The 26,793-nt window shown below is 48.0% G+C and overlaps 2 protein-coding genes across 4 annotated transcripts; one reads left to right on the forward strand and one right to left on the reverse strand.

The window, feature by feature from the left end:
- Window positions 1-20,982: 20,982 nt before the first annotated feature.
- LOC123165817 (haloacid dehalogenase-like hydrolase domain-containing protein 3) lies at window positions 20,983-23,469 on the forward strand. 3 transcript variants are annotated; one of them, XM_044583551.1, is made up of 5 exons: window positions 20,983-21,306; window positions 21,434-21,478; window positions 22,194-22,482; window positions 22,571-22,777; window positions 22,873-23,469. In XM_044583551.1, exons 3-5 carry the CDS (start codon window positions 22,225-22,227, stop codon window positions 23,221-23,223), a joined length of 816 nt encoding a protein of 271 aa, XP_044439486.1. In that variant the 5' UTR covers window positions 20,983-21,306; window positions 21,434-21,478; window positions 22,194-22,224; the 3' UTR covers window positions 23,224-23,469. The 3 variants fall into 3 exon arrangements, with proteins under 3 accessions (XP_044439486.1, XP_044439484.1, XP_044439485.1); XM_044583549.1 differs by having other exon boundaries at window positions 20,984-21,306; window positions 22,191-22,482; XM_044583550.1 differs by having other exon boundaries at window positions 20,985-21,306; window positions 22,212-22,482.
- A 638-nt stretch (window positions 23,470-24,107) lies between these two features.
- LOC123165816 (protein DETOXIFICATION 34-like) lies at window positions 24,108-26,276 on the reverse strand. The gene is made up of 6 exons (XM_044583548.1): window positions 25,996-26,276; window positions 25,279-25,904; window positions 24,882-25,177; window positions 24,687-24,805; window positions 24,476-24,562; window positions 24,108-24,356 (listed from the first exon to the last, which is right to left on the reverse strand). Exons 1-6 carry the CDS (start codon window positions 26,230-26,232, stop codon window positions 24,288-24,290), a joined length of 1,434 nt encoding a protein of 477 aa, XP_044439483.1. The 5' UTR covers window positions 26,233-26,276; the 3' UTR covers window positions 24,108-24,287.
- Between the last annotated feature and the right edge of the window lie 517 nt (window positions 26,277-26,793).

Raw genomic sequence — 26,793 nt, forward strand, 5'->3', positions numbered from 1 at the left:
ACACCATGTCCCTAGTAAGCCTCTAGTTGACTAGCTCGTTGATCAATAGATGGTTACGGTTTCCTGACCATAGACATTGGATGTCGTTGATAACGGGATCACATCATTAGGAGAATGATGTGATGGACAAGACCCAATCCTAAGCCTAGCACAAGATCGTGTAGTTCATTTGCAGAGAGCTTTTCTAATGTCAAGTATCATTTCCTTAGACCATGAGATTGTGCAACTCCCGGATACCGTAGGAATGCTTTGGGTGTACCAAACGTCACAACGTAACTGGGTGGCTATAAAGGTGCACTACAGGTATCTCCGAAAGTGTCTGTTGGGTTGGCACGAATTGAGACTGGGATTTGTCACTCCGTGTAAACGGAGAGGTATCTCTGGGCCCACTCGGTAGGACATCATCATAATGTGCACAATGTGACCAAGTAGTTGATCACGGGATGATGTGTTACGGAACGAGTAAAGAGACTTGCCGGTAACGAGATTGAACAAGGTATCGGGATACCGACGATCGAATCTCGGGCAAGTAACATACCGATTGACAAAGGGAATTGTATACGGGATTGATTGAATCCCCGACATCATGGTTCATCCGATGAGATCATCGTGGAACATGTGGGAGCCAACATGGGTATCCAGATCCCGCTGTTGGTTATTAGCCGGAGAACGTCTCGGTCATGTCTGCATGGTTCCCGAACACTTAGGGTCTACACACTTAAGGTTCGATGACGCTAGGGTTATAGGGAATAGATATACGTGGTTACCGAATGTTGTTCGGAGTCCCGTATGAGATCCCGGACGTCACAAGGAGTTCCGTAATGGTCCGGAGGTAAAGATTTATATATGGGAAGTCCTGTTTTGGTCACCGGAAAAGTTTCGGGTGCTATCGGTAACGTACCGGGACCACCGGGAGGGTCCCGAGGGTCCACCAGGTGGGGCCACCGGCCCCAGAGGGCTGTGTGGGCCATGTGTGGGAAGGGACCAGCCCCTAGGTGGGCTGGTGCGCCTCCCACAAGGGGCCCAGGGCGCAGGAAGGGGAGGAAGGGGAAACCCTAGGCTCAGATGGGCCTAAGGCCCGCCTAGTGGTGCGCCCCCCTCTCTCCCCCCTTGGCCGCCCCCCAAGTCCCATCTAGGGCTGGCCGCACCCCTTGGGGGGGAACCCTAGATGGGGGCGCAGCCCCTCCCCCTCCCCTATATATAGTGGGGGTTTTGGGGCTGCCATACACATGAGAACATCTCTCTCTTGGCGAAGCACTGCAGGATTGCCACGCTCCTCCATCACCACCACGCCGTCGTGCTGCTGCTGGACGGAGTCTTCCCCAACCTCTCCCTCTCTCCTTTCTAGATCAAGGCGTGGGAGACGTCACCGGGCTGCACGTGTGTTGAACGCGGAGGCGCCGTGGTTCGGCGCTTAGATCGGAATCAACCGCGATCTGAATCGCTACGAGTACGACTCCTTCATCCGCGTTCTTGCAACGCTTCCGCATCACGATCTACACGGGTATGTAGATGCACTCCCCTTCCCCTCGTTGCTAGATTACTCCATAGATTGATCTTGGTGATGCGTAGAAAATTTTGAATTTCTTCTACGTTCCCCAACAATGGCATCATGAGCTAGGTCTATGCATAGTTTCTATGCACGAGTAGAACACAAAGTAGTTGTGGGCGTCGATTTTGTCAATTTACTTGCCGTTACTAGTCTTATCTTGATTCGGTGGCATCGTGGGATGAAGCGGCCCGGACCGACCTTACACGTACACTTACGTGAGACAGGTTCCACCGACTGACATGCACTAGTTGCATAAGGTGGCTAGCGGGTGTCTGTCTCTCCCACTTTAGTCGGATCGGATTCGATGAAAAGGGTCCTTTTGAAGGGTAAATAGAAATTGGCATATCATGTTGTGGCTTTTGCGTAGGTAAGAAACGTTCTTGCTAGAAACCCATAGCAGCCATGTAAAACATGCAACAACAATTAGAGGACGTCTAACTTGTTTTTGCAGGGTATGCTATGTGATGTGATATGGTCAAAAGGATGTGATGAATGATATATGTGATGTATGAGATTGATCATGTTCTTGTAATAGGAATCACAACTTGCATGTCGATGAGTATGACAACCGGCAGGAGCCATAGGAGTTGTCTTAATTTATTGTATGACCTGCGTGTCAATGAAAACGCCATGTAATTACTTTACTTTATTGCTAACCGTTAGCCATAGATGTAGAAGTAATAGTTGGCGAGACAACTTCATGAAGACACAATGATGGAGATCATGGTGTCATGCCGGTGACGAAGGAGATCATGCCGCGCCTCGAAGATGGAGATCAAAGGCGCAGGATGATATTGGCCATATCATGTCACTTTATGATTTGCATGTGATGTTTGTCATGTTTACATCTTATTTGCTTAGAACGACGGTAGCATAAATAAGATGATCCCTCACTAAAATTTCAAGAGACGTGTTCCCCCTAACTATGCACCGTTGCGAAGATTCGTTGTTTCGAAGCACCACGTGATGATCGGGTGCGATAGATTCTAACATTTGAATACAACGGGTGTTGACGAGCCTAGCATGTACAGACATGGCCTCGGAACACATGCGAAACTTAGGTTGACTTGACGAGCCTAGCATGTACAGACATGGCCTCGGAACACAAGAGACCGAAAGGTCGAACATGAGTCGTATAGCAGATACGATCAACATGGAGATGTTCACCGATGATGACTAGTCCGTCTCACGTGATGATCGGACACGGCCTAGTTTGACTCGGATCATGTATCACTTAGATGACTAGAGGGATGTCTATCTGAGTGGGAGTTCATTAAATAATCAGATGAACTTAATTATCATGAACATAGTCAAAAGGTCTTTGCAAATTATGTCATAGCTTACGCTTTAGTTCTACTGTTTAAGATATGTTCCTAGAGAAAATTTAGTTGAAAGTTAATAGTAGCAATTATGCGGACTGGGTCCATAAACTGAGGATTGTCCTCATTGCTGCACAGAAAGCTTATGTCCTTAATGCACTGCTCAGTCTGCTGAACCTCAGCGTCGTCTGTAGATGTTGCGGAACATCTGACATACACGTTTTGATGACTACTTGATAGTTCAGTGCGTAATGCTAATGGTTTAGAATTGTGGCACCAAAGACATTTTTGAAACCTCGCAGAACATATGAGATGTTCCGAAGACTGAAATTGGATTTTCAGACTAGTGCCCACGTCAAGAGGTATGAGACCTCTGACAAGTTTCTTAAGCCTGCAAACTAAGGGAGAAAAGCTCAATCGTTGAGCATGTGCTCAGATTGTCTGAGTACCACAATCGCTTGAATCGAGTGGGAGTTAATCTTCCAGATGAGATAGTGATGGTTCTCCATAGTCACTGCCACCAAGCGATTAGAGCTTCGTGATGAACTATAACATATCAGGGATGATCCTTGAGCTATTCGCGATGTTTGACACCGCGAAAGTAGAAATCAAATAGGAGCATCAATTGTTGATGGTTAATACAACCACTAGTTTCAAGAAGGGCAAGGGCAAAAAAAAGGGATACTTCATGAAACAGCAAATCATTTGCTGCTCTAGTGAAGAATCCCAAGGTTAAACCCAAACCCGAGACTAAGTGCTCCTGTAATGAGGAGAACGGTCACTGAAGCAGAACTACCCTAGATACTTGGTACATGAGAAGGCAGGCAAGGTCGACAGAAGTATATTGGATATACATTATATGAATGTGTACTTTACTAGTACTCCTAGCAGCACCAGGGTATTAGATACCGGTTCGGTTGCTAAGTGTTAGTAACTCGAAATAAAAGCTGCGGAATAAATGGAGACTAGCTAAAGGTGAGATGACGATATGTGTTGGAAGTGTTTCCAAGGTTGATGTGATCAAGCGTCGCATGCTCCCTCTACCATCGAGATTGGTGTTAAACCTAAATAATTGTTATTTGGTGTTTGCGTTGAGCATAAACATGATTGGATTATGTTTATAGCAATACGGTTATTCATTTAAGGAGAATAATGGTTACTCTGTTTATTTGAATAATACCTTCAATGGTCTTGCACCTAAAATGAATCTCGATCGCAGTGATACACATGTTCGTGCCAAAAGATATAAAATAGTAATGATAGTACCACATACTTGTGGCACTGCCATTTGAGTCATATTGGTATAGAACGCATGAAGAAGCTCCATGTAGATGGAGCTTTGGACTCACTCGTTTTTGAAAAGATTGAGACATGTGAACCATGTCTATTGGTATATATGCATGAAGAAACTCCATGCAGATGGATCGTTTGGACTCACTTGATTTTGAATCACTTGAGACATGCAAATCATACCACATGGGCAAGATGACTGAAAGGCCTCGTTTTCAGTAAGATGGAACAAGAGAGCAACTTGTTGGAAGTAATACATTTGATGTGTGCAGTCCAATGAGTGCTGAGGCACGCAGTGGATATCGATATGTTCTTACTTCACAGATGATTTGAGTAGATGCTGAGAATATTTACTTGATGAAACACAAGTCTGAATTATTGAAAGGTTCATGTAATTTCAGAATGAAGTTGAAGATCGTCGTGACAAGAGGATAAAATGTCTATGATATGATCATAGAGATATCTGAGTTACGAGTTTGGCACACAATTAAGATATTGTGGAAAGTGTTTCACAATTAATACCGCCTGGAACACCACAATGTGATGGTGTGTCCGAACATCATAACTGCACCCTATTGGATATGGTGCATACCATGATGTCTCTCATCGAATTACCACTATCGTTTATGGGTTAGGCATTAGAGACAACCGCATTCACTTTAAATAGGGCACCACGCAATTCCGTTGAGACGACACCGTTTAGAGAAACCTAAGTTGTCGTTTCTTAAAAGTTTGGGGCTGTGATGCTTATGTGAAAAAGTTTCAGGCTGATAAGCTCGAACCCAAAGCGGATAAATGCATCTTCATAAGATACCCAAATCAGTTGGGTATACCTCCTATTTCAGATCTGGAAGCAAAAGTAATTGCTTCTAGAAACGGGTCCTTTCTCGAGGAAAAGTTTCTCTCGAAAGAATTGAGTGGGAGGATGGTGGATACTTGATGAGGTTATTGAACCATAACTTCAACTAGTGTGTAGCAGGGCACAGGAAGTTGTTCCTGTGGCACCTACACCAATTGAAGTGGAAGCTTATGATAGTGATCATGAAACTTCGGATCAAGTCACTACCAAACCTCGTAGGTCGATAAGGATGCGTACTACTTCGAGTGGTACGTAACCCTGTCTTGGAAGTCATGTTACTAGACAACAATGAACCTACGAGCTATGGAGAAGCGATGGTGGGCCCATATTCCGACAAATGGTTAGGAGCCATGAAATCCGAGATAGGATCCATGTATCAGAACAAAGCATGGACTTTGGTGAACTTGCCTGATGATCGGCAAGCCATTGAGATAAATGGATCTTTAAGAAGAAGACGGACATGGACGGTAATGTTACCGTCTATGAAGCTCGACTTGTGGCAAAGAGTATTTTCACAAGTTCAAGGAGTTGACTACGATGAGATTTTCTCATCTGTAGCGATGCTTAAGTCCGTCGGAATCATGTTAGCATTAGCTGCATTTATGAAATCTGGCAGATGGATGTCAAAACAAGTTTCCTTACTAGTTTTCGTAAGGAAAGGTTGTATCTGATACAATCAGAAAGGTTTTGTCGATCCTAAGGATGCTAAAAGGTATGCTGCTCCAGCGATCCTTCCAAGGACTGGAGTAAGCATCTCGGAGTTGGAATGTACGCTTTGATGAGATGATCAAAGATTTTGGGTTTATACAAAGTTTATGAGAAACTTGTATTTCCAAAGAAGTGAGTGGGAGCACTATAGAATTTCTGATGAGTATATGTTGTTGACATCTTGTTGATCAGAAATGATGTATGATTTCTGGAAAGCATACAGGGTTATTTGAAAAGTGTTTTTCATTGGAAAACCTGGATTAAGCTACTTGAACATTGAGCATCAAGATCTATAAGGATAGATCAAAAACCGCTTAATAGTACTTTCAAATGAATACATACCGTGACAAGATTTTGAAGGAGTTCAAAATAGACCAGCAAAGAAGGAGTTCTTGGCTGTGTTACAAGGTGTGAGTATTGAGTGAGACTCAAGACCTGACCACAGCAGAAGAGAGAAAGGACGAAGGTCGTCCCCTATGCTTTAGACGTAGGCTCTACAGTATGCTATGCTGTGTACCGCACATGAAGTGTGCCTTGCCATGAGTTGGTCAAGGGGTACAATTGTGATCCGGGAATGGATCACATGACAGCGGTCGAACTTATCCTTAGTATCTAGTGGACTAAGGAATTTTCTCGATTATGGAGGTGAAAAGGAGTTCGTCATAAAGGGTTACGTCGATGCGAACTTTGACACTAATCCGGATGACTCTGAGTAGTAAACCGGATTCGTATGGTAGAGCAGTTATTTGAAATGGCTCAAAATAGCGCGTGGTAGCATCCACAAGATGACATAGATATTTGTAAAGCACACACGGATCTGAAAGGTTCAGACCCGTTGACTAATAACCTCTCTCACAAGCATAACATGATCAAGCCAGAACTCATTGAGTGTTAATCACATAGTGATGTGAACTAGATTGTTGACTCTAGTAAACTCTTTGGATGTTGGTCACATGGTGATGTGACCTGTGAGTGTTAATCACATGGTGATGTGAACTAGATTATTGACTCTAGTGCAAGTGGGAGACTGTTGGAAATATGCCCTAGAGGCAATAATAAATTGGTTATTATTATATTTCCTTGTTCATGATAATCGGTTATTATCCATGCTAAAATTGTATTGATAGGAAACTCAGATACATGTGTGGATACATAGACAACACTATGTCCCTAGTAAGCCTCTAGTTGACTAGCTCGTTGATCAATAGATGGTTACGGTTTCCTGACCATGGACATTGGATGTCGTTGATAACGGGATCACATCATTAGGAGAATGATGTGATGTACAAGACCCAATCCTAAGCCTAGCACAAGATCGTGTAGTTCGTTTGCTAAGAGCTTTTCTAATGTCAAGTATCATTTCCTTAGACCATGAGATTGTGCAACTCCCGGATACCGTAGGAATGCTTTGGGTGTACCAAACGTCACAACGTAACTGGGTGGCTATAAAGGTGCACTACAGGTATCTCCGAAAGTGTCTGTTGGGTTGGCACGAATCGAGACTGGGATTTGTCACTCCGTGTAAACGGAGAGGTATCTCTGGGCCCACTCGGTAGGACATCATCATAATGTGCACAATGTGACCAAGGAGTTGATCACGGGATGATGTGTTACGAAACGAGTAAAGAGACTTGCCGGTAACGAGATTGAACAAGGTATCGGGATACCGACGATCGAATCTCGGGCAAGTAACATACCGATTGACAAAGGGAATTGTATACGTGATTGATTGAATCCCCGACATCGTGGTTCATCCGATGAGATCATCGTGGAACATGTGGGAGCCAACATGGGTATCTAGATCCCGCTGTTGGTTATTGGCCGGAGAACGTCTCGGTCATGTCTGCATGGTTCCCGAACCCGTAGGGTCTACACACTTAAGGTTCGATGACGCTAGGGTTATAGGGAATAGATATACGTGGTTACTGAATGTTGTTCGGAGTCCCGGATGAGATCCCAGACGTCACAAGGAGTTCCGGAATGGTCCGGAGGTAAAGATTTATATATGGGAAGTCCTGTTTTGGTCACCAGAAAAGTTTCGGGTGCTATCGGTAACGTACCGGGACCACCGGGAGGGTCCCGGGGGTCCACCAGGTGGGGCCACCGGCCCCAGAGGGCTGCGTGGGCCAAGTGTCGGAAGGGACCAGCCCCTAGGTGGGTTGATGCGCCTCCCACAAGGGGCCCAGGGCGCAGGAAGGGGGGGAAGGGGGAAACCCTAGGCTCAAATGGGCCTAAGGCCCACCTAGTGGTGCGCCCCCCTCTCTCCCCCCTTGGCCGCCCCCAAGTCCCATCTAGGGCTGGCCGCACCCCTTGGGGGGGAACCCTAGATGGGGGTGCAGCCCCTCCCCCTCCCCTATATATAGTGGGGGTTTTGGGGCTGCCATACACATGAGAACATCTCTCTCTTGGCGCAGCCCTACCCCTCTCCCTCCTCCTCTCCCGCGGTGCTTGGCGAAGCCCTGCAGGATTGCCATGCTCCTCCATCACCACCACGCCGTTGTTCTGCTGCTGGACGGAGTCTTCCCCAACCTCTCCCTCTCTCCTTGCTGGATCAAGGCGTGGGAGACGTCACCGGGCTGCACGTGTGTTGAACGCAGAGGTGCCGTGGTTCGGCGCTTAGATTGGAATCAACCGCGATCTGAATCGCTACGAGTACGACTCCTTCATCCGCGTTCTTGCAATGCTTCCGCATCGCGATCTACAAGGGTATGTAGATGCACTCCCCTTCCCCTCATTGCTAGATTACTCCATAGATTGATCTTGGTGATGCGTAGAAAATTTTGAATTTCTGCTACGTTCCCCAACAATATGTACCTTGGAAGTTGTCCAGGAAGGCTTCTTCCAAGTCCTCCCAGCTGCTGATGGAGTTTTCAGGCAGGATATTTAGCCAGTGTCGAGCTGGCCCTTTGAGCTTTAGTGGGAGGTATTTGATGGCGTGGAGATCATCTCCACGGGCCATGTGGATGTGGAGAATAAAGTCCTCAATCCATACTGCAGGATCGGTTGTTCCGTCGTATGATTCAATATTGACGGGCATGAATCCTTCAGGGAATTTTTGATCCATTACTTCGTCTGTGAAGCAAAGAGGGTGTGCGGCGCCTCTATATCGGGCCGCGTCGCGGTGCACCTCCGATGGAGTCCGCCTACGGTTATCGGCCCGGGCGTGACTGGGTTTGTCACGTCCGAATAGGTAGCCGTCGTCGCGAGTTGAAGAACGTCCTCGCGATCCGTAGATTGATCTGGTGAGTCTTGCTCTCTTGTCCAGTTCTTGCCGGAGATCGTATGTATAATCCCGAGCTGTTTTGTCTCTGCTTTTGCGTGGTAGGGCGGGCTGTTGTTCGGTCTGGGTTGTTGTTTTGTCCCGACCGCGGGGCGGTCGATCCGCCGCACTGTCACGACCGCGTGGTGGTCGTTCCGCATTGTGTGAGGGAGGTAAGGGCTCTGGCGCCTCCTCATCGAACTGGGGTAGCAATCTCCGTTTCGGGTAGCTCTTGGCTGGGCGCTTGAGGCCGTATTCCTCGGCTGCCAGGACGTCAGTCCACCTGTCAATGAGCAGGTCTTGATCGGCTTGGAGCTGCTGCTGCTTCTTCTTCAGGCTTCTTGAAGTGGCTATTAGCTGGTGCTTGAAGCGCTCCTGTTCGAGGGGTGCCTCAGGCACGATAAAGTCCTCTTTGCCGATGTTCTCCTCATCCTCGGAGGGTGGACGATAACTATTGTCATCCGGGTCACTAGGAATGGCCTGTTTATCAGGGTTAACTTGCTCGTTGTCTTGTTCCTCCTGTTCAGATGCTGCTCCAACAGGATCTTCATTGTTTTCGGCGTCGTCCGGAGTGCTATTTTCTCCGGTGCCAGCGTTGCCGTCTTTTGAGCGGCGTTTAGGGCGCCGGCGCTTAGACTGTGTCTCAGAAGGTTTATTCGCATCTGGGTCTTCTTTGTCATCGCCGCTAGATTCTTTGGGTGTATCAACCATGTACACGTCGTATGAAGAGGTGGTCGTCCATCGTCCAATGAATGGCGGGTCTTGGCCTTGCTCCCTATCAGCGTCGTCGTCCATACCGTCGATGTCTTCGGAGCCATAATCAAGCACGTCGGTTAACTCATCGACAGTGGCTAAGAAGTGGGTGGCGTGTGGGAAGCAAAATTCCCCGTCGTCATCCTCTAGCTCGAACCAAACATAGTTCGGTTGTGATCCTTCTCCAAGGACAAATTCTTCAAAGATTTTAGCATGCCACCCAAAGGTGAGTGCTGAAAGATGTTTGCAGCGCTAAATTCGAAAATCGATAACCGATCCAGCTCGGTGTCCGCAGGCGTACCCGGTCTAGAACTCATAGCCGGAGACGAGTCCGGAGTTCCATTGACGCAAATATTGCAGGGAGTCGAGTCTATGTGTGGCTCCAACGCCGCGGACTCTGTGGCTTCAGATGGCACGATCTGCTCCGGCTCTAAGGCCGTTGCAGCAACAGGAACCATCTCCTAGATGTAATCTGATGACAGATTTAAGTCATGTTCATCGGATCGAGGGGGAGCGAACGCCGTGGTCTCAAACCCGTTGAAGATCAAGTCTCCACGGATATCGGCGACGTAGTTCAAGCTTCCAAATCTGACCTGTTGGCCAGGGGCGTAGCTATCGACCTGCTCTAGATGGACAAGCGAGTTGGCCCGCAATACGAAGCCGTCGAACACAAAAAACTGTCCGGGGAGGAAGGCTTCTCCCTGGACAGCGTCACTATCGACGATTGAAGGGGCCATCGAACCTTTCATCGACGGCACAGTGGAACTCTCAATGAAAGCACCAATGTCGGTGTCAAAACTGGCGGATCTCGGGTAGGGGGTCCCGAACTGTGCGTCTAGGATCGATGGTAACAGGAGACGGGGGACACGATGTTTACCCAGGTTCGGGCCCTCTCTATGGAGGTAATACCCTACTTCCTACTTGATTGATCTTGATGAATATGAGTATTACAAGAGTTGATCTACCACAAGATCGTAATGGCTAAACCCTAGAAGTCTAGCCTGTATGACTATAGTAATGAGTCTGTCTCTATTCGGACTAACCCCTCTGGTTTATATAGACACCGGGGGGCGGAATCTAGGGTTACATGGAGTCGGTTACATAAGAAGGAATCTTCATAGTTGGTCGCCAAGCTTGCCTTCCACGCCAAGGAGAGTCCAATCCGGACACGGGTATAGTCTTCGGCCTTCATGTCTTCGCAGCCCATCAGTCCGGCCCACGGATAACAGGCCGGACGCCCGAGGACTCCTCTGTCCAGGACTGCCTCAACGACAGCCAACGCTAATTGGGTAGGTGAGGTGTTGATGTTCATACCTAACTGTGTGCTCGTGGGTGTGCTCCCGGCCGCCTCCAGACGAAGCAGACTCTTTGGCCACAACAGGACCCACCCATTGCAACAATCACCAAGCCGCCGCGGTGTCTCGTCGTCATCCCCCACTAGTACCAGAGGAGGCAAATTCTCGTGGCCCGGTTTGACACTGGCCACGGAAACCTTGAAGACGTCCAAGGGGATCGGCCGGCTATGGAACAATGGTTCCTTCGGCTCCATTATCATCGCCTTCCCCACGTCCACCTTCTGGTCGCCGATGGTGTACAATATGGTGCACGGGGTTTCGTCGGCCTGCAAAGAAAAGTCTGCTACGTGAGACATCTGAAAGGCAACGAAAACGTGAGATTATACATTTATTGAAGGGGGCCGGTGTGACAGATACTGTGAGGGCATCGAGCTCAGCCAAAGACGAAGCACCGCCGAGCACGTCCGGTGTCGGAGCCGGTGCGGGAGCAGGTGCAGCTGCAGGTGCTGGTGCAACGCTAGTTGAGCTGCTCCCCAAGAAGTCAGCAAGGGAAAAGTCCGTTGCATTTTTCCTGGATTTTGCCTGCTCCAATTGAAAACGACCGGAACCAAGGAAGTAGACATATCTACAAGCACCTGTTTTGCGGCAGCTACCGCTATTGCGACTGTCTCAGATGATTTCTTCTCAACTCCAATATCAACCTTCTTGTCGATGTTTTCTTCAGTTAACCTCCGTCTTTCCTTTCTCTCCTCCGTGGTCTCACGGTAGTACTTCTTCCACGTGGTGCCATCTCTGACACCGTGCACGCGTCCATACGACGGTCGAGTCTCCACCGGGAGTCGTTTCAATATGTTCAATGCCCGGTTGAATGGATTGTCCCGCTTGGGCCTCGCCAACGCCTCAGACGGCGAGTCACTTTCGGCTGCAATCCTGTGCTGCTCTCTCTGCAAAAGGCACAATGATCGTTTACAAATATGGCTAACGTGCAGTCAAATTGATCAGAAACTAAAATTACCAGCAGTCTCATGAACTCCGTCGTGACCGCGTTCATCTCAAAAATCTTCTTCACTGGGTCCCAACGGTGCCGGGACCTGAGGACGTCACGCTCCTACGGGACGGTGAACTCGGCCAAGGGGTCTGGGATGCCCAGACTCGCGGCTTCCGCGTCCTCCTTGGCCCATATGGACCTCTTCCCGCCGTAACCACGGCTTCCGAGGTGGTGGCACCCAATGTTCCTCTGTTGAAGCCCCTTCATGTACTTCGACTTTTTTTTGGCAGCTTCGGCCTCGCAAGCCGCCTTGAATATTTCAAAGTGCTCTGCCGTGATTGTCAAATTATCCTTTAGAATCTCGGAGTAGGGTTCCTTTTTGTTGACGATCCGATATTTCACCCTTGATTTCCAGGCGGCCAACGCGTCGCTAAACTTGGTCATGGCGTGTTTGTTTATCTTCTTCATTGCCGGGTCCTTATCTGGATCTTTATAATCCTTTTCATTCCGGCCCGGAAACAAGAATATCTGGTGCAGCTTCTTTAGGAGGGAGGGCCTCATATTATCTATCTTGTTTAGTTTCTCATCGTTGATGGTGGCGGTTATTCATATGATGAAGCCTATTTGATTGTTGTAGCACGCGCGTGCTTCCTCGGGCGCGTTTGGCTCAAAATTGTCGTCGTCCACCTCCGTGACCACCAGTCTAGTAGTCCTGAGCTTGTTAGGAAGCCGTTGCCTCTTTGCTTTCGGTTCTATACCGGCTCCGCTAGTCTCGGCGCCGGTCTCAGTCTCAGCGCTGGTCTCGATGCCGGTCTCAGTCTCAGCGCCGGTCTCAGTCTCAGTGCCCGTCTCGATGTCGGTCTCAATCTCCGATGTGACAGGTGGACCCACCAACATCAACTCTTGATCGTCGGCTTCCCTCAAAAATTCTTCTGCCGCCAGGTAGACGTTGTCACAGTCACCCGAACCCTGTCCTTCATCGTTGCTAGCCATGTTTCCTACGATTATATCTAGTCAATTAATTCTAGACCTAATAAAATGAATAATGACATAAAAAAGGCCTATGCTTTGTAGGAACGTTGACTCCTTCCCGGTGCGGCAAATCGCGGGCACTCGATGTGTCCTAGTTTGTAGCACAAGTCATGCCAAAATTCACGGAAAATTTCGGCATGACCTTTGCTAAAAAGTGGACAAATCGAGCACCTGAAATTTGCCAAAACGGAAATGAATCAACATTCCGGCAAAACATAGGCCACCCGCGCTTCATTCCCTGGAAACAACAAAAGGCCACATGGGCACAATCGAACCACACTTCAATGAAATGATATGACATGACCACTTCAATGAAAAGATAAAATCAACAATAAAAGTCTAGGAAGGATCATCTTTAAAATAAAACTTGCCTAAATTCTTTTCCTAGAAAAATAGTGGTCTTTCCAAAAATCAAAAACCTTTGCAAAATGACCTCACTAAACACTTCTCTGCCTAGGACAGAACCCAAATTCTGTTCTAGCTATTCCTATCTCTCTCTCTCTCACACACACACACACATTATTTTCTCTAATGCTTCTCTGCCTAGGACAGAACCCAATTAAATTGCAACGGAACTCCATTTCTCTAACCCTTCTCACCTAATGCTCTAAAATAAAATTTTCCTCTAACCTAGCGAACCTAGTTAACCTAGCTTGTTAACCTAAGGAACCTAATTAACCTAGCTATTTAACCTAGCTAGCTAACCTAGTTTACCTAGATAATTAACCTAATTAAAGTAGTTAACCTAGCTAGTTCTCTGTCAAAGCCCTAACTAAATTTTTGCACTAACCTAGATAATTAACCTAATTAAACTAGTTAACCTAACTAGTTCTCTGTCAAAGCCCTAACTAAATTTTTGGACTAACCTAGATAATTAACCTAATTAAACTAGTTAACCTAGCTAGCTAGTTCTCTGTCCAATGTTTGTGCTATGCATGAGAGAGAGAGAGAGGAGGGGTGGGGGCTTACAGAGGATGGCTCCGGTCGTGGCGAGGGAGGCAATGGTGGCGAGGGAGGCAGGGGCGTCTCCGGTGACGGCGAGGGAGGCAATTGTAGCGAGGGAGGCAGGGCATCGAGGGTGGCTCCGCTGGCGCCGAGGGCGGCTCCGGTGGCGTTGATGAGGCCGCGCGGCTCCGGTGGCATCGACGGTGCGCAGCTCCGGTGGCTCCGGGGCATTGACGTCGGCAGGAGACGGCGGCGAAGTAGGGCGACGGCGAATTGGGGAGACGGCGGCGAAGTGGGGCGAGAGATTTGGGGGAAGAAGTGGTGGCCGGGGGGAAACCGCTTTTGGGTTAAGTCAAACTTAGCGGTACCGCGTTTCTGTAAAAGCGCTATAGCTAAGTAAACGCGCTACTGTTATAGCTATGTATTTTCCTTTTCTTTTCTTATTTCCTTTTCTCTTTCTGTAGCGTGGGTCTAAACAAGTGCTACTGCTAAGTTATCTATAGCGCCTCTGATGAACAGACGCTACTGCTATTCCTTTCTCCTTTTCCCTTTTTCATTTATTTTTCTTTACATTTTATTTTTTTCCTTTCTCCTTTTTTTATTTCTTTCATTTTCATTTACTTTTCTATTTGTTTTTCATTTAATTTTCTTTCCATTAACAGTAGCGCGTTTCACAGTAAATGCGCTGCTAAAATAAACTTAGCGGTAGCGCTCTTTCTAGAAGACCGCTACTACTATATGTAGCCTATCGGCTTAGTAGTGAGAATTTTAGTAGTAGCGCTTTTAGAAGTAGACGCGCTACTGCTACGTTTGTGTCTGTAGCGCGTTTACCCTGCACACGCTACTGCTATTTAGCAGTAGCGCCATTTTTTAACAAGCGCTACTGTTAAGGTTTTGTGTATAAGGTTTTCCCTAGTAGTGCTAGCCTCGAAACATGGAACGGCAAGACAGTAAACGGTTCAAAATAATGACCGGGCGAGCGTGATGTCACGTTACGAAAAGTCGTCGGCAGATTGGAGTCATGAAATGTTATATTCTCTTGTGGTACTTGTGTTGCAGATCCGGACACGTTCGTCCGAAGACTATCTTGGAGTATTCGGAAAGGGGAACCCGTGGCTTGCAATGCCGAAGACAATCTGCGCACCGGACACCTCGTCATTGAAGCCTGGTTCAGGGGCTACTGAGGGAGTCCTGGACTAAGGGGTCCTCGGGCGTCCGGCCTGTTGGACATGGGCCGGACTAATGGGCTGTGAAGATACAAGACCGAAGACTCTCTCCCGTGTCCGGATAGGACTCTCCTTGGCGTGGAAGTCAAGCTTGGCGACCAAATATGAAGATTCCTTTCTCTGTAACCGACTTTGTACAACCCTAGTCCCCTCCGATGTCTATATAAACCGGAGGGCTTAGTCCGAAAACGGATATAGTCATACAAGCTAGACTTCTAGGGTTTTGGCCATTACGATCTCGTGGTAGATCAACTCTTGTAATACTCATATTCATCAAGATCAATCAAGCAGGAAGTAGGGTATTACCTCCATAGAGAGGGCCCGAACCTGGGTAAACATTGTGTCCCCTGTCTCCTGTTACCATCGACCTTAGACGCACAGTTTGGGACCCCCTACCCGAGATCCGCCGTTTTGACACCGACGGCTAGAGAAGTGTTCCTACCCCTCATCTGAATCCCTAGGCCTCCGCACATCTGGATCACGTGTGTCCTCGCATCACTCGGATTAGCCTTTTTTATAGACTGGGAGCAGCGGGTAAAGATGTGTTTGAAGAGACCCCAATGCGGTTGACAACCTAAGAAATTCTCACACATGGACACAAATGCAGCGAGATAGCTAATGGTGTTGGGGGGAAAGTGATGAAGTTGGGCTTCAAAAAAATTCAAGAAATCCCGGAAAAAAGGATGAGGGGGAAGAGAGAAGCCACGGTCAACATGAGTTGCGAGAAGGACGCACTCACCCTCCTGCGGCCGCGGCTCGGTTTCATTCCCCGGCAGCCTCCAAGATCCGTGGGCGATCAAGCCCCCTTCGACCAGATCCTCCAGGTCCTCCTTCTGGATCGTGGACCGAATCCAGTCGCCCTGGATCCAGCCGGGCGGCAGGCCGGACCTCGACGACGATCCCCCCCCCGACTCGTCTTCTTGCCCTTCGCCGCCGCCGTCGCCTTCTTCGCGCGCTCCAGGGCCGAAGTCTTGTCCTTTCCCATCGCAGCAGTCTGCGCACGGACGAGGTGGCGGCGTCGAGGGTGGAGGCGAATGCGGTGGAGAAGCAGAGGAGGAAGAAGGGGAACGAGGCGCATTGTGCAGAACACATCGACCCCGGCGCCTTATATAGTCCCGCTTCCGAGTGGCTGACTAGTGGGTCCGAGCGATCCTGTCAAATCCCGCAACAGTCGCGCGCTCGGTATGTGGCGAAAAAGGTGGCGCAAAAATCGAGGCATCCCTGCCTAATCTGTTCCGTTACTGTGGCGCTCTCCGTCCCGCATGCTTCTCCAAATTTCGAATCCCGTGAGATCCAGAAACGGCAGCGCAACCAATCGCGCCAAAGATTTCGTACCGCTCCAACACTCGAAGCATATTAGTAAAAGTTCACTCGACAATCTCTGAATGGATCAAGGCGACTGAAAATGAAGTTGGAGTTTCAACATGGTACACTGACCCAGGTAAGACGCCTCCGAAGCATAAAAATCGGGTCGGAACCATCTTCAACCTCTTCTCCAATCGGACCTCCATCCATTCGGGGGCTAATGATGATGACATGTACCTAGGGTAGGGTAATAGGCCTGACCTAGACGCCCTCCCCAAGGACACTGCCCTAGAGTCAGAAGCATTCAAAGTACATCAGCATCTATCGACTAAAATCACATCAGAGTGCAACCCACTCGACCAACGATTCCACTCAGATAACCCAATTCTATTCGACCAGGATATACTCATTCGACCATACCAGAAACCACTCGGAGTACAGAAGATCTAAGGTCACTCAGGATAGCAACGGTCAGGCGTTCACTCCGTAGTCTTAATGATCATTTATATGCCTTTATTATTGGCGTTACCAGTAAAGCCTCTCCTTAATGTACATTGAACTTCTTGTAACGTGGACTGGCTGGGGTCCTGGTGCACTCTATATAAGCCACCCCCCTCCACTGGCACAAGGGTTCGCACCCCCTATAAGTTCACGCATAATCCAGTCGACCAAGCCTCCGGGCACCGAGACGTAGGGATGTTACTTCCTCTGAGAAGGGCCTGAACACATAAATCTTGCGTGCACAATCTCACCGTAGCTAGGATCTTGCCTCCTTTTACGTACCCCATATTCTAGTGTCAGACTTAGAACCATGACAATCAGTAAGGAAATATAAGCAAATATTTAATGAGGTGTGTATGATGACCTTATAGCAAAGGTCTTCATATATGAACAAATTTACACAGCGGCGTTTCTTAAATAAGTCACTTCGATAGAGCGCAAACTAATCCTATGCTAGGTGGGCATCAAGGAAATGTATGGTCAGATGGCTGAGTTAAATGCGTCTCCTCAACACCCCCTCTCACATTTTCTTCCTGCAACATTGGTCCGAGTCTAACGCGTCTACTCGAACTCAACCCTAGAACTCTCTGAACTTCTCTTGGAGCTCACTGTCCTCCCCTTGAGATTTTTGGTGGGAGTGAATGATTTACATAATCATGAGAGACTTAGGCGAGACATCCTTGATAAATGAACATGAGTACCCTCAATATGGTAAGGGTGAAGGATAGTAGAGGTAATATTTAGTCCATACGAAGGAAATTCCATCCACCATATGGGGGCTTTATTCATGGGCTTAGTATTCATTGGTTGAGGAGACTCATTTGATTTTGTTCTTTTTTTTACTTCACACAATGGTTTAATATGTAAGATAGGTACAGATAACCACAACACTTCAGGCTACATGAGCAAGCCAGATAAGAAAATGGTAAGATAGCAACGTGGAACAGGTTTTACTCACGGAAGTTGAGGCGAAAGAAATGAAGGGTCGAAGTCACTCCACTCTCGCGGCTCTAGGATCCCCACCTCCTAAAATTCACCTGGAACAGGAACAAGAAAGTGAATGGTCAAAAAGATGACTCCCTCGGATGCGTACTGCGTGCCCTTTAGCATATCCCGCATAGCCTCCGACATGTCCTCCCTAATGCATTCTTTGATCCACGCGGAGAGAAAGACTGCTAATGTAAGAGGAACGACAACCCTTGTGCTTTCCAGGAGCTCACCAGAACCATTCCCCACTCCCGCTCTCGACTCGGCCTTCTCGCCATCATCGTCATTTCCCGTTGCCTTGATCTCCCTTGTTGCCTTGATGCTCTCAGCCTCGCCGCCGATGTTCCCCATGACCCTAGTCTCCCCTGGTTCCTTGGTGCTCTCCCCGCGTGGAGCCCCCGATGGGAATGCGTTGTGACCGCGCATCTAGACGGCATGGCGCATCTTCTCTCTGATGGGTTTGGAGGCGGCAGTGGACTTGATTCATTCTCTTCTACTCTTCGTTGAGTTGGTTGCCCATGATATGACCCTTAGACTTGCGTTGACCGTCTAGGGGATTCATTCAACTTTTTGGACTTTCTTTTACATGCCACGTAGAGATTAGCGGGAACACAAGATATGATTGTTTTACTACAACTAACAATTTACAAAGAAATCTATAGTATTTATAGTAACTATTTTTTACTTCCTTACAACTCAATTACCATTCAATGTTTATTATTCGCTCTGTTCCATATTAGTTGGCAGCGACAACTTATATGGAACGGGGGAGTATATTTTTCAAATTAATATAATTATTATTACTAAACCAGTCTTATAAAAAGCATCTATTATAAATAATAACATAAATCACACAATTCTGTTGGTAATATTAAAACTTGAAGTTTTTTGTTCTACAACTCAAATCTCTATCACTACGACTAATGCTAAAGCAATACCATATTTTCTCGTGACTATTTTATTATATTTGTTAAATTCTTTTTGGGAGTAGCAAACTGAATTCTGTTTTAATTCAAAAATACACATTCTGTTCTCAATATGTTTTCTGGGGACTATTCTTGATAACTTTTGTCACTTGCATGTTTATACTTGTGTGGCTATGTTAATATCTATAGAAATCTTGATTGGTGGTTTTCCAATACATAAATTTTGAATGTTACAATGAAGGTTCTTAGAATATGAGTATTTAGCTTAGCTTTAATTAATAGAAATTTCTCGAATGTGAGAGTTGTCGACTTGTAGTTATCCTTCAATAGCCTCTCTCACCGTCACTATTTGGAACTGTTTGTCAAATTTTATATTTCTTTAGTTAGCCCACTTTACATACTATCAGCATATCATGTCTTGTCTATAATAGGTTATGATGTGTTTAACGTTTAGCGTTGGATCCATCTCAAGCAGCACCAACTTGGACACAAATTATTTTTTAAATGATAAACATCTTTTCATTTTATTTAACAGGTTTGCTATTTCACATCTAGATATGAGATATTATCTCACATCTAACTCCCTCATCCTTAGGGGCAAAACAAATCCATGGGAGACTTTAAAAAAAATCAAGGGTGAGAGAGTTAGATGCGAGATAATATCTCACATCTAGATGTGACATAGACAGACCCTTTATTTAAATATGGTGTGCCAATGTACAAGTGCCCACTTTCTTCTTCTTCTTGAAACGGATTTCATATAGAAGATTTCACAAAATTATCGCAATCAAGAAAGAAAGTAGGCACATCAATCTTATTTGAATAGTGTCCCCATCAACTCAATCAAAAGTTTGCTAAAACAACACATTAAAGAAGAAGTAGAACAAAGAAATTCATAGTAATCATGGAACAAATGCCACGATAGACGAAGAAGAATGGGAAACATAGCGAGAGATCAAAGATAGTGTGGCATAAAAAACTAGCAGACAATGACTGTCTGGTGGCCAGTCTCAAGTGATGCACACTCCATATGTATTGCAGACTCTCCTCACCCCCTCCCTCCCTCCCTCTAAGTCCTCTCTCTGGTATGCCCCTTCACGAATCTAGCTATTTTCCTTGCCCAAGTCCCACCTTCTGATTCGTGGCCCAAATTCACCCCTTCCTCTTCCTACACCATATAGGCCACCTAAAATCTTCTACCACAAGTCGTTGATCTGCCTTTGCCATCGTTCTAAAGGTCACTGATCTAATCTTGGATGGCGGTAACCCTTTCTTGTGGCCTCCCTCTCCCCCTCCCGCCTCCTCCAACTTAACGAGAATGGAGTAGAATTATCTAGATTCTTTACTTTTCTCTATTGTTTGTCATAAGTATTAAAGAGTAAGATGATGTTGGGTGAAGATGCCACGGTAGATGAAGGAGTCGAACCGGAAGGAGAGCGGAAGAGTAAATATGTAGTAACATAAAAACCTAGTAGGTAACAACTGTGGGATGTCTAGCCTCAACTGATGCACACTCTTCTTCTACCACATGCCCTCCTCCCCGGCGAACTCTTTCCCTGGTATCCCCCTTCAGGAATATGGTTCTTTCTCCTAACTCTGATCCCACCTCCTACTTTCCCGCCACAAACCCGCCACTTCCCCTTCTGGCGCTCGTCGACCACCGACAATCATTGACTTGTTGCACGACCAGTCCGATCCTTGGTCGCCGGTGTCCCTACCTCATGGCCTCGTCTCCGAAAGAAATAACCGAAGACGCCGCTAAACCCCTTAGAGGTGATCGTCCTATCGATGCCGCTAGCTAGCAATGTCACCCGGGTCATCGCCCTTGCTCCCCCTCCAACGGCATTTATCTTTCCATGTTATAGATTTTAGATTGTCCACATTTCGTTTACGCGGCCATTACAAACTTCACCACAAAGCACTAGCCTTTTCTATGGCACATATTAATTACTACTCCTACTACTAGTTTTTTTTAACAGCGTTTTAATAATACTACTATACTACTCCAAAGAGTGCAGCTGGTCCATTGCTGACATGGCACACCCATTCTCTCCCAAAACACCCTATCGCCCCCCTGCCTTGAGCTGCAATCCGATGAACCAGCAAAACCGTGGACGAGCACCGCCGGTATTCTGCTCCCGAATTCCACAGATTTCCACTCCCCGCTCCCAAAGCCCCGATACTTTATAGCCGGCGACAGCAAGCCCAGCAAAATCCCATCTCCCAACCCGGAAATCCTCCCACTCCCGGGAATGAATCAGCTTCCCCTTCCCCTTCTCTGAGATCTCAGCCCGAGCCTGCGCGCCGCGACTTCCACCGGAATCCTTCCCTCCTAGCCGCAACATCGCCGGATCGATTCAGGTGGTGGTATATCTGGATTGGATTGTTTCATTTATTTCTTGGTTCCTGTCGTGTTCTTGCGCGGAAAGCTAGGATCTTGCCGCCGTTGGGCCGTCCCTGATTCCTCGGCCGTTCCTGTTTTTTGCAGGCATTCTTGGTGGCCGGAGAAGCAGTCTTTGGTCCTCTGCTTGAGGTAATGGCAGCGGATAAGATTTGCTTTGTGTGCGGGGGGTATTAGACTTTAAAGACAGTATAAAGGCACGGCGCTCTGGCTTTGTGTTATCTTGCTTTGAGCCGACCTGACTTGCTTATTTTAACTGAGAAATAAGGGGATCTAAATCAATATTATCATGCGCTGCATTAACTACTACTAGCATATTTTGTTTCATTATAGAAAATTTTAATGGAGTGCAAACTGCAAAGTGTTCTATTTAGGTCGAAACTCTGTTTTGTGGGCTATTGTCCCCATTACCGTATTCAGCGATAATGTGGATTCTTTAGCAGTTCATGGCCTCCTTTTTACTTTGTTTTCCTGTTACAATGTGATTTGATTTCTCACCATTTCAACTGATTGATTCCATGCGAGCCATTTAGCTTAGCGCTGTGAATCTGTATGCTTGCTTATTCCTTTAAAATTTGTCGTGTTACATCCGTTGACTGTTCCAATGAGGAAAAACATATTTGATATCTGTTGGGAAGGAGGGGTTGTTGCTTGTTAGTGCAAGTTTGATTTCTGCTATAAAATGCTTAGTTTAAACTGTTGTTTCCTTTCATGCATGTTATCTACCCAAAATCTTAGTTGTATGCAGGAGTAGTTAATTAGATACTACTCAAGTGCACGCCATATGTGTGAATTGTCGGTTATGCATATTGTCCTGATTCTCGTTATGTGGCTTTGCTGACAGAAGAATATAACTGTTGTTCAGATCATCATCAGACATGTCGCTGCTATCGAAATTGCGGCTGGTTACTGTGGATGTGACTGGTACTCTGCTTGCTTACAAAGGACGGCTTGGTGATTACTACTGCATGGCTGCTAAGGCTGCTGGAAAGCCATGCCCTGATTATGATCGAATGCACGAAGGCTTCAAGCTTGCATACACTGAGATGGCAAGGAAATACCCATGCTTTGGATTTGCGGCAAAGATGCCAACGATTGAATGGTGGAGGATTTGTGTCAAGGATTCATTTGTTAAGGTAAAACCATTTTGCAGATTTTTTTTTCAGGAATTTGCGTTGACCTTCTCATTTTCCTAGTGATCTGATTGCTCAATTTATACTGCAGGCTGGGTATGATTACGATGATGAGACATTTGATAAAGTGTTCAAGCGAATTTATTCCGCCTTTGGCTCCTCTGCGCCATACTCTGTTTTTCCTGATGCACAGCCCTTCATGAGAGGGCTGAGGGAAAAGGGGATCACAGTTGGAATCGTCAGCAATGCAGAGTACCGGTACAAAGAGGTCATCTTGCCTGCGTTAGGGCTGAATCAGGTTTGATAACATTACACACCACAGTCACAACCTTTTCAGCCATTCATCATCCTATAAAAGCAGTCGCCTGATGCATGTCTTAGTTGTGCATCTAGGGCTCAGAGTGGGACTTCGGGGTGTTCTCAGGCATCGTCGGTGTCGAGAAACCTGACCCAAAAATCTACAAGATCGCGCTGGAGATGGCGGGGAACGTCGCACCGGAAGAGGCGCTCCACATTGGCGACAGCTACCGCAAGGACTACGTCCCTGCACGGAGCATCGGGATGCACGCGCTGCTCCTGGACCGGTTCAAGACCGCCGACGCCGAGAGCTGGAGGCAGTCCGGCGCGCCGGTGCTCCCTGATCTCGAAGCCGCACAGGCATGGCTCACCAAGAACCCGACCGAGGAACCCGCTGAGGAGCCACTAGGGGCCGCACTGCTGCGCAGGATGGCCGAGAAGCTCTGAATCTCGCCCCTGGGATGGTTCCTGTTGTGCTCTTGCTGGGGAGTGAGGGAGCCAAGGAGAAGGGATGTGTTGTAGCGATGGTTCACTGGCCAGTTTAGCTAGCTGGAGCTACTTGAACTCTGGTAGTAGGCTTCCAGTGCTGTTGTTGACTGCTGAATGTGGCCAAGTGATTCAGCCGTGCGACAAACATCTTGCAATGACGAATAATTCTAATCATGTTTCGCATAATGGAGGAATTTAACATGATTCTGCATCGTGTATGAGGTTGATAGGATTGCGATGTTGGGGTTATTTTCAAACTCCCAACATGAATGTGATATCTCAGCACAAGCCTACTGTGTGGGCACAGTGGGTACAAAGCCCTCTGGTTGCTCTCCCTGGTTCTGTTGTTGGCGAGTAAAGATTCGCTAAAGGCCTCTTCAGTGCCTTTGCCAGTGTCAATCACCTCGCCATCAACTGGAAAGGCGCCTTGACAAGTGAAGAGATCATCTGGGAGAAAATTTCCATTCTCGCCAGGTGAGACCATCAACAGAGGGGGTAATTATGTCGAGTATTCCCTAAAAAAAGGAAATATGGCGAGTATTTGGTTTGTAGATAATAGTAGTTCTGTCTAAGTATTCTCCGCCTTTCGTTACATTTCAGAACATCTGTTGTGGCAAGATCAATTGTGTGGATGTGTAGTGTGCATTCCTTTTTTAATTTCCAGTGCTGCTAATTGTCCCAGGTTGCTGAGTAGAGAGATTCCATGAAATGTCTGTTATGATAAATATCAAAGGAAAAAGCTTGCTGCCGCAATGCTGAGAGACAACGGCGCAGCAAGAAGCGCATTTCCTTCTAGTTCTACACAACTAAAGCACACAAGCGCCACTGCATAGCATGGTCTAAGAAAATTTGGAAAAGGGTTCAAAAAAGAAAAGAAAAAAGAAATGATGGCATAAGAATGACCATCTTACAAAATGCTGCTAGAGAACTTCTAACTTTTACATCGGCGCCACAAGGCTTAGGGATATGCTTCTCTCTTTCTTCGGGGAAGCAGAGTTTTATTGATCGATGGTGATCTAGGTCTATTCCAGGAGAGGCTTGGTTGCATCTGCGCCGCCCCACTTTCGCACACGGCTTGAAGCCAGCGCAGCCTGCAGTTGTAGGGTATGAGAGATGAGCAAGGTGAAAAGCTCAGCATTTCCCATGTAAATAACATGTCTGAAATCAAACAAAGGTGTGAAGTTTGGAAGGGCGAGAAGGAATTTTATACCTCTGCGTTCCAATCCGTTCTCCACACTATGAAGATTAAGATCAGTGTCTGAAGCGCAATCCCGCAAAGCATGCCGGCCCAAATCCCCTGAAATCACAGCCAACGCCACAAAATTCATGACCGAAAATATCGAAGAATCATACCACAAATACCGTCCTTCATTTTAAATTTTGCAATTTTGCGGTACTGTTTAAATAGCATAGCCAATTACCCCAACTCCATAGTTGAACTTGTAGCCGAGGAGATAGCCGAGGGGCAGCCCGAAGATGTAGTAGCAGCCAAGGTTGATGTACGCGACAAGGCCCTGCCATCCTCCTCCAATGGCAACCCCTGAATGAGAGGAAGGTTGAGTCGACATGAACAAAATGAAACTAGCAATGGTGTGAGAGGAAGGGGAGAGGCATGCCTGAAAGCACGGGCTGCACGCTGTTGAGCACCATGGTGAGGCCGAGCAGCCCCGCGATCCTGGAGACGGCGTGCTGGAGCTCTGAGTCGGTGGTGTAGATGACGGAGAAGCTGTCTCTGAAGATGAGCACGAGGGCCATGCAGAGCAGCCCGATGAGCAGCGACTCGCCGACGACGACCATGACCGCGTGCTTCGCCGCCCTCGGCCGGCCGGAGCCCAGCTCGTTGGAGACCCGAACGCTGATGGCAGCGTTGAGGCCGATGAAGATCATGCCCTCCCATCCGTTCACATTCATGCTGCAAAGCCACAAATGTACAGATGGATAGCTCTGTCAGCCATATAAGTTCAGAATGCTGTCAGGTTGTAATGGGTTTTGGTAACGAGTGTCAAGTAGTACCAGATGCCCAGCGAGTCGACGGCGATCTGGGCGTCCTGGAGGTGGCCGGTGAGGACGGTGATCATGCCGATGTACCAGATCTCGAGGCAGAGCATGACGGCGGACTCGAGCGAGAGGCGGACGAAGGCCCATATGTCGTGGAACGCGGCCACGGACCAGCCCCGCCAGCCGTCCCGGCACCAGCCGACGATGTAGGCGGCCTGGGCGAGCGCGATGGCCCAGAGCGAGACGTCGTAGGCGGCGGCGGCGCCGGGGAGGCCCCAGCCGAGGACGGCGACGAGGAGGTAGGTGAGCGCGGCGTGGAAGCCGAGCCCGGCCACGCCGACCCAGGCGAGCACCAGCACCTTGCGCTGCGCCTGCAGGAACTTGGCGGTGGGAAAGTTGACGGCGAAGGAGAGCGCGCCGGGGAGGATGCGGAGCGCGAAGCGCGCCGCCTCCCGCGCCACGGCGGCGTCCTGGCCGATGGCCAGGAGCAGCGGCTCGGCGAGGGCATAGAAGGGCACCATGAGGAGGGAGGCGGCGATGAGCACGATCCAGGAGCGCTGCAGGTAGACGCCCAGCATCGCCACCTGGCCCGCCCCGAACGCCTGCCCGCACAGCGTCTCCAGCGCGCTCCCCATGCCCAGCTGCATGCATGCAGCGTGTTAGTTAGCGTCAGCATCAGCAGTCAGCAATGGTGTTTGTGTGGGTGAGGGAGATGGACAGTGACGGACGTACGAGGAAGCCGAAGGAGAAGGTGGAGAAGACGGAGAGGCCGATGGAGGCGGCGGCGAGGGGGAGGTTGCCGAGGTGGCCGACGAAGACGGTGGTGACGGAGCTGACGGCGAAGAGGCTGAGCGTGGCGATGGCGATGGGCGTGCCGATGCCCCAGAGGCGCCGCGACTCCTCCCAGACCATCCGCGCCGCCTCCCCCGCGGTGCGCACCGCCGCCGCGTCGCCGTCGCCGGTCCCCATCCTCGATCGGCCGGCTTGCTGCTGCAGCTGTCACCGGTCTGCCTCCGCCCTCGGCTGTCCATCCAGGTATCTATATCCACGCTCCGAGGAGGGAGCGGAGGGCGGCCGCCGGTAGGTAGGTCGCAGCTACCCGCGCGCGCGCGAGCGCGAGTACCTACCCGTTGGGCGCGCGTGCGTTTGTCGAGACATCGAACGGATTCTTCTGCCGATTCATCAACGGTGTAGATAGGATAGGATGCATGTGTTTGAAAAGTGAAAACTGAATCGACGCAGCACATGAAGAGCTTCTCGTTGGATTATAGACTGCTCCTACTTCATTGTTACCCCCATTAAAGAATACTACTACGTACTTTTTTACTAGTTCGCATATAAGATTTGTCTGAAATTAGACATTATAAAGTTTGACCAATTTTATAGAAAAAAATACAAACATTCACAATGTGAAATCATTATCATTAGATGCGTTGTGACTTAAATTTTCATATTGTATAACTTTAGCATTGTAGATATTTATATTTTTTCATATAAATATGATCAAACTTTACGAAGTTTGACTTTAGA

The sequence above is a fragment of the Triticum aestivum genome, chromosome 7D (genome assembly GCF_018294505.1).
Source record: "Triticum aestivum cultivar Chinese Spring chromosome 7D, IWGSC CS RefSeq v2.1, whole genome shotgun sequence".
NCBI classification, from domain to species: Eukaryota; Viridiplantae; Streptophyta; class Magnoliopsida; order Poales; family Poaceae; genus Triticum; species Triticum aestivum.